This window comes from Poeciliopsis prolifica, unplaced genomic scaffold, assembly GCF_027474105.1.
Source record: "Poeciliopsis prolifica strain line A6 unplaced genomic scaffold, Auburn_PproV2 SCAFFOLD032, whole genome shotgun sequence".
Lineage (NCBI taxonomy): Eukaryota > Metazoa > Chordata > Actinopteri > Cyprinodontiformes > Poeciliidae > Poeciliopsis > Poeciliopsis prolifica.
This window is the reverse complement of record NW_026562407.1, coordinates 4,320,504-4,332,391: the sequence shown is the minus strand read 5'-3', so window position 1 is coordinate 4,332,391 and position 11,888 is coordinate 4,320,504. Positions and strand designations below refer to the sequence as shown.

The window sequence follows — 11,888 nt, the reverse complement described above, 5'->3', positions numbered from 1 at the left end:
GCAGGAGTGGAACTGCATGGTCCTTTACAAATGAGCTTCTGGTGCAAAGATTCGTAACCAATTATGAACTTAAATAAAATAATAAAAAAAGAAGTTTCTCATGAAATTTGTAATACAAGACTGATGAAAAATCACATCATCTTGACTAGCCACAAAAAATCCGCAGTCATTCACACGCTGATGTTTGTAGGCTACTGGATTGTAGCCATAGCTGCCCTGGGGCAGTCTGACAAAGGTCAGGCTGCCATTCACTGAGCCCAACGGGCCCTGTAACAGAGCAGGGACCAAACTGGCAACCTACGAATTGTAGGATGAACTCTGACCACAGTTGCCAGTATTCCAGGCTCTTAAGAGAAGAGGATTCTGAGGCAAAGGGGAAAAAATGTAAATATCAGTACATTTGAGACAATGGCTGGATACTGAAGAAAATTATGTACATTTTTGAATTTGAAGAAAGTTTTTAGAAAGTAATTTTCCATTTAGTAAATAAATAAATTGAATTAATCAAATAGTTTGTATTAATCCTAACCAGCCTAAAAGAGGACAGCTGAAGCTTGAGTTAGTGTTAGACATAGAAAAGGTTACATTTGTTTTAAAACACATACCTGCTTTTAGCTGTAATACACTTATCTTCATTTTAATAGTTTTGATGACATCATTTGTGATATTTCTCAAGTGAAAACTGGAATTATGTTTACATTTATGTGTGTGTGTGTGTGTATATGTATATATTTTTTTTCAAAATTGAACAAAAAACTATTGAATATGATACAGATGTGTTTGCTAGTGATAACACAATCCTTTATAAGATTTCACTCAGGAGTGTAAAAGTGTAAAAGGACAAAAGGAGTGTAAAAGTGTAAAAGGTGTAAAAGGATTGACAATTTGTTAAAGCTAGCTAACTGGTTGTTAATTTAAAAAGAATACTACTGAGAGAAAATCTGTTGTATTTGGAAATGATGTAGGGGGATAAAAATAAATTTAAATGTATCTTAAGTAAAGTATTTGCTCTTTGTTGCTCTTCAATTTTGAAGTGCTGTTATTTTTTTAGATCAGTTCTGCTTAAGATCTTGATTCTCGTGACCTTGGAATAAGTTCCTCTAGGTAAGGATTGTAAAAGCTAAACCTGCTCTCCAAATAATATGGTTTAGCCCAGTTAATTTATGATTAAATTAAACATGGACTGTTACATTTTGTATATCGAGTCAGATTGTGAAAGACGATGTCCTTAAATAAATAAAATTATGCTTCAAAAATAGAAAAAAGTCAGGAGTAACTGTCCACATCTAAACTCCTCTTTGACCAGATCATAAAATTCTGTAGACAACTCTCTCCAGTTTGAGGCCAACTTTCTGGACTTTCACTCAACTAGAAGGAATTTTCATGCTTTTCTTTTTGGTGCCTCCGCTTGAACAACTGATTCTTTATCTACCCCTGCTCCTCCCTTTTGTCTGAGTGCAAAAACAGGTTCTGTCTAGCCTGCTGTCGCCATGACAGATGAAGTCACATGGGGTCTTAAAATCCCAGATTCTGAATGCAAAGAATAGGGGAGGAGAAACATTAACTGATACGGTTTTGATAGTTTCGGCTTTTTATTTTGCACTGTGTATTTTCTTTTGTTTTGCTGATGCTTAGTTGATCCTTAAATCCACAGAAATATAAACAAGTGGACAATACTGAACCAATTCTTTCAGCTTTGCAGGATCTATGAGGCTGAAGATTCAGCTTTGATCACATTTGTTAAAATGTAACAACCACAAAATTCTGTGAACTGTATTAGGCTTTTATGTAGTGAACCAGCACAGAGTAGTGCATATGGTGGAAGGGAAATGACACCTGGTTGTTTTCAGATTGACTTACAAATGGAAATCCAAGAATTACAAGGTATATTTTTGTTCTTTCAATTTGTAAAACCATTATTCGTTGCAACTACAAGTTTCTTGAAGATGTGCCTCTACCTGCTTTGCACACTTGTCAGGTTTAGTGGACACTATCAATTTCCCACAATTGCCACACAATCTTAAAGGTCTAGACTTTGACTGTGTCATTAAAGCATAAACACAGGCCTGTTGTTTAAGACTGTTGACATGCTGGAAGGTGAACCTCTGCCCCTGTCTCAATGCAACCACATGTAGCATCTCTGTCTCTGCCATAGATGCTCACCCCCACAGCATGATGCTGCCACCACCATGTTTCATGTTGGCAAGGGGATGTCCAGAGTAGGGTAGTTTTAATACATGCATCATGTCAAATTGCTAACAGAAATGGGTTTGTGGTCCCTTACTCCCTCCCTCTCATGCATCTGGTTTTGATGTATCTCACACCATTTAAAATGTTTTTCTCTTAGTTCAGTTGGAAGTTGAACCGAATATTAAACAAAATTAAACAATTGTTGCATTGATTCACTCTGTAGATTGAGTTTTTTTTATTTATTTGAAAACTATTGGACTAAACTAATTTATTTAATATAATCTTATATGCTTAAACTGAGTTTGTAACCTTTCAAAATGTTCTGGCATGACTTTAGTTGCAGACAATGAAAATAAACTGAATATAGTTGACATCAAATGGTCTTTGAGGTCTTCTATTCTTTTATACATTCAGAAAAGAGATGCGTACAAATATTAGGCGCACTACTTTAGATTGACTTAAATTAATATAAAACCTGGTGTGTCCCCTTGTGGGCAGTGGTTGCAATTGCAAGTTCCGGTGACCTCTACTGTTTTTATTTATTTATTAGTATTTAATGACAGTTAATTTAATGGCATATTATTAAATTGATAATTGAATGCAATTACAATGATTAAAAAAGTCGCTACATTTCATAGCTGTAAATATGTTTTAAAAGTAAAATTCAAAACTTGCTTTCCATGACGAATCAAACTATTCACAGTTGCTTTATTTCTATTGCTGCCAATGGAAACAGTTACTTATTTCTCATTTTTATAGCCATGTTTTACATTTTATAAATTATATTGTTTGCTGTAAATAAAGTAATACGCAACTGTGACGAAATAACTTATTTTATTTAAAAAAATTATTCATTTTGATAAATTATAAATCTAGTCGAGTTAAGGCTAACACGTAATTGGTTTAAGTCTCATTTACATTTCTCCATGTGACTTTGTGACCACGTCGCTCCCTGGGAATTTGAACTCTTTTTATGATCCGGATCATTCGGTTCACCTCAGCAAAAACAGTTGACCGTTTAATCTGATGGTTTCTGAACATGACTTTGTGGTTTGAAATTTTAAATACTATTCCAGCTCATCCTTTGCTATTGTTTCTTACGTTTCTTGGGGCATGTTTGTGATAAAACTTCACAAAAAGTTCCTTAAGATATTCACTTAGTAAGACTGCAATCTTTTCAGCTCAAAATGAGAGAAAGACAAGACGCAAAACACTAAATAATAAACTACATGGTGAACAAATGCAACGCTGAAGCAGACAAGAATTCCGAGGACCTTCGGATCTCATCGTTCACCCGAAAGAGTAAGCACAAATCACCGGCTCGGCCACGGACGACACAGGGCTCTTTTTGCCACAAAAGCGACTGCACTGTCCAATTCAGACCAGCAACAAACAATGAAGGATAGACGACACCTTTCTACGTCTATTACGGAAAGATATATTCGGTTTTAAACGATATAAGCCAGCGAGATAGAGAGAGTACGTGAGCTAAGAAAACATGTTCCCGCGAGACTTTGCTTGGGGAGCGGCAACATCTGCGTACCAAATAGAAGGTAAACACAGCCACGAGACTTTAACTTTGTAATAGCTGATTCGGTTTTGTGAGAAGGTATGTCTCATTTAAGTTCAGTTAAAGCAAATACAGGAAGCTAAATGCATGTAGGTCTTTATACACAAGCTGTTTTATATTCAACTTATTAAAAGGAGAATTCAATTAATGAATTTCATGGGTTGTATGCGATTACCAACTTCAGTCTCGTCTTACAAAATGATCTGACCAATCTATTGCAGTCTGTAATAACATTAGAGTTGCAATAGAATCATCAGAGTCGAGGAAGAGTCTACTTTACTTATGACGCACTGAAAAAAAAAAAAAAAAAAAAAAAAAAACAGGTTGCACGACGTGGTTCACAGCAATGATTGGAGACAGCTAGTTTTTAACATAAAATTATAGTTCACAAAATAAAACTACATAAAAATGTAGTTTTGTGAATAAAATAAGTGGACATTAAAAAACATTGAACTGAGATGTCAAACTGCATCCACGTTTTCCAGGTAAAATCAAATAATAGCAATTGAAAGGTGCCTTGTCAGACCAACAGATACAATATAATATGCAGAAATATAAAATCATGTAGGTTCATTCATTAAAACTCAGTTCAGTTACATTTTATTTCAGTTTCAGATTTTATTTTGGCTATAAACACATTCACTTCACTCTATAAAACCCCCACACTTTTAGAAATAGTTTCTTTTGATGTTAGTACCTTCAGTCCCTTCTTCAGTTTACACATATGTTCTGGTTTAGGTGGATGGGAAACTGATGGAAAGGGACCAAGTATTTGGGACACATTTTGTCATGAAAAAGGTCGAGTTTTTGGAAATCAAAATGGAGATGTGGCCTGTAACAGCTATGAGCTGTGGGAGAAAGACCTGGAATGCATCCAACAGCTTGGCCTGACGCACTATCGCCTGTCTTTGTCTTGGGCACGTCTCCTGCCTGATGGGACGACGCGAAATGTCAACCAGAGAGGTAATACTGATAGCAGAATAAAACCCGACTCGAAAGAGGATGATTTCAATATATCTATTTCTCCAACAGGCGTGCAGTACTATAACAGAGTGATAGATGACTTGCTGGTATGCAATGTATCCCCAATGGTCACTCTGTACCACTTTGACCTGCCCCAAGCAATTCAAGACGTTGGAGGATGGAAATCACCCGGTATTGCAACTCTCTTCGATAACTACGCCAAGTTTTGCTTCCAGACGTTTGGGGATCGGGTCAAACTCTGGATCACCATCAATGAGCCACAAGTGTGTGCCAAACTAGGTCACGAAGTTGGTATTCATGCTCCAGGGCTGAAAGAAAAAGGCACCGCTGCTTACCTGGTGGGGCACAACATGCTGCGAGCTCACGCCATGGCCTGGCACAGCTACAGCTCCGCGTACAGGATAAAGCAGAATGGTGCAGTGTCTTTGGCCCTCAACAGCGACTGGCTCGAGCCTTTAGAACCAGGTCGTAGTGAGGACGTCACCTCCGCAGAACGTGACCTCACCTTCACTCTGGGGTGGTTTGCCTGGCCTGTGTTTGTTACCGGAGATTATCCAGAATTGATGAGATCTTCCATAGAAACTCAGTCCAAAATGATGGGATACAGTGGTGACTTGAGGCTCCCCAGGTTTTCAGTCGATGACCCTCCCATTTTAGGAACTGCTGACTTCTTTGCACTGAACTACTACACATCCCGGAAGGTAACTTTAGGAGGATGCAGTGATCAGATGTTGAGTATGAAGAGGGACTTGGATGCAGAAGAGGTTTTAGATCCATCCTGGCCCATTTGTGGGGTGTCATGGTTGGCTGTTGTTCCAAATGGCTTAAGGAAACTTCTTAAATATATAAAGGTAAAATAAAACTTCATCCCTTTCAATAATCACCCCCAAAAGCACAATGATGCCTCATTAGTGCTGTCACATTGTGTGAAACGGTTACTTTGTTGGAAAAAAGTGTTTGCAAACGAGCAATTTCCTGCAGTTGTGCCTCGTCACAGGCCATTAGCTTGAACCTGGCGCTGTTAAAAGCAGCCAATCTGTCTCCTCTCTGAATGCCTGACAACCGTGATGCCTTGCTTGACAAAAACATTTACCCTGTGACTTTCCAGGATGTCTTCAACAACCCGACAATCTACATCACGGAGAATGGTTTCGCTCAGGTCGGCCGGCTGCAAATTGAAGATGTCGAACGATGCAAGTTTTACAAAAGCACCATTTTGGAAGTGGCTAAAGGTAGTATTGACAATTGCTCTATAGAGAAGAAAACATTTTTCAAATCACTGAAAAAAAGCAAATTGAAGGAGTTTAGTTAAGATGTGGTTGTCCAACATGGAAATTAAGTTTGAGGGTAAATCTTGCACAGACTTTTCAAGTATTCCCCAGTAAGTGCTTACACATTGTACTAACAGTATACTTCAACCCAGTTTAGTTTTAGTTTTTGTTGAAAGCTGAAGATCTTAGCCTTTGTTTTTGATCCATAACTGTAAGATGTTTAGGTCTGTACAATCATAGGAGAGCAAAAAATTACACCCTTTTATGCGTCATTGCTTTGGTCTTCACCTCACCATATTTGGATCCAATTTCAAGTGTAAACCCCACTGTTCCCACCATGTCTTTATTAAGTAAACACAAAGTAAAGTATTTCTTAAAAAAAAATTGGAACAAAGTTTTAAATACCATTAGATTTTTGGGGGAGGGGTGTCATTTATTTTTACCTTGACAGGACAATATGCAACAGTAACACTGCAACTACATAATTTCAGAATATCATGCAACTCTGTATATTATAATTTCAGAATATTATGCAACTCTGCATATTATAAAACTTCCCAGCATGCTCTCTGCATATAATTATCCAAGTAATTGTATATATTCCTGTTATATATTCTAAAACTGCATGGTGATAGTCTTCTGACTTGTTTAAACCTATGAGTGAATATTTAATCAAAGTATATAAAAATAAAAAAGTCTCATATTTCATGTCCCTCTTGTGTTTAGCTATAGAAGAGGATGAAGTCGACGTCCGTGGATATTTTGCATGGTCACTGATGGACAACTTTGAATGGGCTGATGGATTCAGTGTTCGTTTCGGCCTGTTCCATGTCGACTTTTCTGATCCCGAGCTGAGGCGAACCATTTACCAGTCTGGGAGGGAATATGCGACGATCATCTCAAAATACAAATCTGTCTGACCCACCTGAGAAGGAGTTGGCAAAGTGGATGTTAATGATTTCTTTAATGCTGAATATTACTGCGGGGTGATTAAGAAATACAAGAATCATTTTGTAAGTGAGGAGTTTAAGGTACAGGAAGTAAACATTTGTTGAGTTCATATGAGTCCACTTGAATCCTCTTTGATTTTGGAGATCTATCCTGGAATTTTTGGGATAGAAAATATATATTTGAGATTTTATGTGTAATTTTTATCATCAATTATAATTTTAACATTATAATTTATGTTATATTATAATTAACATAAATGTTAGTTTTTAAGAAAGTCTAAAAAAATGGTTGAAAGAAATAATTAAAATCCCCAAATTAATAATAGTTTTGCAGACTGTTATATCTAAAGGCTATTTATTGGTTATACACACATATACTTGCAGGGTCAAGCGAATCAAATCTAAGATGAGTTCATTTTCTAAAACCTGGTAAATCCAACAATAAAGAAGAATCAACATGCTTTTCCCTTGAAGATTTAAGAGCCTTCTGTATCTATTTGCCAAAAAGATTGAGATGATGCATTTAAGGACATATTTAGTAAGAGTATAATAGCTGTTCTAGAAATCAGGACGCTGATGGCATCTGTGAGGCTACACTGCCACCTTGTGGTTAAAACAGGGAGTACAGCTCAGAATTCAACCCCTCAACTTCTTGTCTCACAATATTGTGTGGCATGATGTGGTGATTTATGACATGTTGGATAAACAATACACAAGTAAAGCAGCTCTCTAACCACAATGCATCTTACATTTACCACAATTAATATTAGGGCTTCAGTGTGAAGAAAAATGCCATTTATATTCTAAGTTGTAGGGGCGGGGGCGAGGTTTGCATTAATAAGCATGGTGTGTATCGTGACATCCAGTTGGCTGTGCTCATCGTTTTCAACAGATGTGAATAATACCCTCGTGCCCCATTTCCATCTACGTCAAAACAAGTAAGAATCTCTTTTGTCTTGTGATGAATAACAAGCTCATAGTGGAAATGAATAATGCTGGTGTTGCTCTGTGCATCATGATTTCTTTGCAGGATGACTTGAGGACAAAGTTGAGCCACATGTAGTCTTTCAGCACTAATTAGTGCACCTGAAACCTGATCTTGTGAGGGAGTCGATCTACTGTAAGTTTTTTTTTTTCTTTTTGAAGGTTTGAAAAATGCCTAAAACTGCTTCTTACAATAGATCGCTTTGGTTTGATTTTTAAATTGCATGACAAATCTAAAGGCTCTAGATATTTTTCTGAAGAAGAATCAGAAAGTATCTGTATCTTTCTAAATGTGTGGGGGTAGGCACAAGAGGCTGACGACATTTATATATTCTATTTGAGTAACAGCCAAATAAAACTGAAAGAATTTTGTTGACACTTGAAGTGACAGGTGATATACAAAATATTTTAGAAATCTGTTGTTTCTAATGATCTGATTTCTATGTAGAAGCTAAAATTCACCTTTTTCTTGCTTCTAAAAGCTTTCACAAGCATCCTGTTAAGCATCATGTTTAGTAAAACATGATGCTTGTGAAACAAAATACAGCAAATATTTTTTTAAAGCACAAGAGTAGGACTTTTGGGAATGTGTGAACTGCACAAGCACAAAGATTAGCATTATGTGAACTGAAAGCTGAAAAAACAGGAAGGGAAAAAAAAAGTGCATCAGAATCAACATCATAAGTCAAGTAGCTTTGAATCAGGCTTCCCTTGACTCATTTTTCCAGCTCTTCTGAATTCCCAGCTAGGAGTTGATTAGTAATTCCAGCAGCTGTCTCCCAGTATTGATAGATTCCATCTTCTATCACTGCGTAGAAGCACCTGCCATAGGTGGGAGAACCTCAACTGCTGCTGAATTGATTGAATGAAATATGAGCGAGAAGTTACCCCGCACTTAGCGAATGTTGAAAATTAGTCATTTGAAAAGGAGCTGGAGAATAATATGTGCCTATTGCTACTCTGAGAGCTTAAAACATTAATTAGCATTTAAATAATTCACACTTAGAGTGTCTTCTAACAGCCCAAATGTGAACGTTCGACTTCAATTCATTACGTTCCGGCGAAATTTACCCTGATTATGGGCCGTGATGAAGAAAGGCGCAGAACGAGCCGTTTCCAAATGTGCTCTCCAATTAAATGTCAGATATATCATGTGTATAGATGTGCTGCCCTTGACAATAAATTGGCACGTTTAATTGCAACGTTCAATCACATTCGCCGGCAGAGATCTCTCTCCTCCCTGAAAAACACTGAGGGGGCTCATTTGTATTTGACCAAACTTAACTCATTGTGGTTTGGCAGACACTATGAAATATTCAATAACTGGAGAATTCATTGACCAATATTATTAGGTTAATTTGTAATAATCAACTACTGTCGTTGGGAACGGCGCTGACTGATGTGTGGGTGCAGAACTTACAGGTGCAAAGTGTGCAAGTTTTAGAAAATAATTGCCCCTTTTTTCTATTTACTGATTACTCTCTTATGTGGATCCCCCGGAGGAATGCTATAATTAGATTGTTGCTTCAATATCCAGATGATGAGATGTGTGCCACTCCCTTTCTCTGGAGCACAGATACACATCTCTTCCCTCTTCTCCTTTGTCTCGGGCTCTCAGTCAGCTGGTGAGGGACCTGCGAGAGCCCCCAAACCACCACTCAGCTCATCCTTGTGTCTTTCCCTCTAACCCCCTCCTCCTTCTCTCTTGCTGTTTTTCTTCCACTCTTCAACTCATCATCTTCCCCTTTCCTAATCGCATTGCTCATTTCCCATTGACAAGTGAGAATGAGACGGAGAGGGGTTTGGAAAAAAAAAAAAAAGAGCACAAACTTTTTAAATCCCATTGACCTACTTTGCCAGACATTTCTCTGGGAATTCACATTAGCGAAAAGAAAAAGTCTGAAGACGAAATGTTTCTCTTTTTCCCCCACTGCTTTTTCTGTCTTCCTCAAAAATTCCCGTCTTTCTCTTTCAGCTGGAGGCCATTTTCCTCGCATCCTGAATTTGTGCCCCCACCACTAACAGCACATTATACAAGTGGATAAACGCCTTACAGTGGCACAGCCGACACTTCGGAGCGCTGTCGCCACTTCCTGCAGTGGTGTAAGAAGCATGACATTGGAGTTATAAGAAGATGCTGTGGGAGAGAGACCTTTTCGTGATTGATGGATTTTGGTGGCAGAGACAAAACTGAGGGGGGGATTAAAGCTACCAGGCCTCGAAGACTTAATGCCAGTCCCATACTGAGGGCCTTGTAGAAGCAGAGAGAATAAATGGAAAGGAAGACAATTTAAGTCCTTTGTTTTAAGTCCCCTCCCTCAGGGAGAGCAGATGACCCTGCTAATGACTGTCAAAACTCCCAACTCCCTTGAGTGTGATGGTGCTGCGCTGTGGGAGGAGGTTCACAGACCTGCCTGAAAAATTGAAAGCTCCTGGAATATTCAGCTCTCCTTGGGCGCTCTGCTGGGGGTGCACATGCAGAGATTGGTATTCTGGGTGGGAAATGTGCATGGTGGGTAAACCCAGCAGTGGTAGCGATGGAGAACCCCCCTTCTGAGCGGTGTGTATACGTGTGTGTGTGTGTGTTGTGGTGACCAGTCATCCTAATGCTGTGTTTCATGGGAAAACTTCAGGAGCTTATATGCGTGCAAAAGCAGGGAAGCAAATAGAAACTTTATAAAACCTTTAGAGCTGAGGTGAACATACCTATCAGACTGGATGGTTAACAGATTTGGACGCAAGCAGAGAGACTCATGGCTTGGATAAACCTCCATGCTCCCAAACCACAAATATAGAAAATCAGCAATAAAGACAAAAAATTTCATGAATTTAAGAAAATACCAAATCTGCATTTTAAAGCCGTTTAATTAAAACGGCAGTCACTATGTTGTGACATTATGCAAGACAGATGAGCTGTGAAAAAAATCAGTCACCTCTGTTCCCTCCTTGTGGCCCTACAGCCACCTGCAGAAATAAATTACTGGAAATCTGTCCGTTTCTGGAGTTCTCAACCTGTGTAGGGAAGGATGTAGTGCAGCAGAGAGGATATACCAACGCCCTGTGCTTGTTCAAGTTTTCAGTTTTCTCAGAAGTCCCTACTGTCTTAACATTAAATTTTTGTCCTGGGTTCCATTTAAGTCCCTCTTCTCTTCAGCTCTTTCATGTTTTCCTGTAGGATCCATTTCTGGGTAATAATTGTTGAGACATTTGGCAAGATGTGTCAGATCATTATCCACTCACCTATTTGAAATATTCTGGTCCTTCAAAAAGTTAGTTAAGCCATTCTTTGCTAGAGAAACAGGCCCATACCATCACATATCTTTTACTTCACTTAAAATTTGGCCCTTTTTCCAAATATTTATTTGTTTCATGCCAGATTCACATGGAGTGTTTGTAGATGAAAAATCTGACTCATCGTTAAACCTCATCAATCCACGCTTTAAATGACCAGTTCTAGAGTTTAGAAAGGAAACGTGTACCTCCCTCCCCCCAAGCCTGCCTCCTGAATAACCAGCGTTTTTTCCCAGTTTGAAGAGTGGTTAAAGTAATGGTCCTCTGTGTCACGTAATTTTAGTTCTACTGGAGAAACAGGAAGTACTGGAGATGGCTATAAACGTAAAGAATCATTAAAGAAATACCTCAGTATGAGATTCTTCTACTGGAAAAACAATGCATTCACCTAAAGGCCTTTCACATTACAAAGAGGCGAATTGTGGCGAAGGCAGCCTGTTCTTGAAACAAGCTCATTTTTGAGGTCCCCCTCAAACAACAAGTGGTTCCTTTAAAAAAAACAAAAAGGCTTCAAGTTAAGGCCATTTGAAGAGGATGAGCTTTGAGCAGCTGCATGGGAGAGGGAACAACAGAGTGTGTGGACTAATTAACTCAAAGTGTTGTAAGACATGCTCCTTTCTCACCCGTGTTGTCACTCAGGGTGTGAGT

At 38.4% G+C, this 11,888-nt stretch overlaps 1 protein-coding gene across 1 annotated transcript; it reads left to right on the top strand.

Moving 5' to 3' along the window:
* Positions 1–3,561: 3,561 nt before the first annotated feature.
* LOC129373291 (cytosolic beta-glucosidase) lies at positions 3,562–7,144 on the top strand. The gene is made up of 5 exons (XM_055051169.1): positions 3,562–3,743; positions 4,499–4,723; positions 4,793–5,595; positions 5,853–5,976; positions 6,742–7,144. Exons 1-5 carry the CDS (start codon positions 3,689–3,691, stop codon positions 6,933–6,935), a joined length of 1,401 nt encoding a protein of 466 aa, XP_054907144.1. The 5' UTR covers positions 3,562–3,688; the 3' UTR covers positions 6,936–7,144.
* The last annotated feature ends 4,744 nt before the right edge of the window (positions 7,145–11,888 follow it).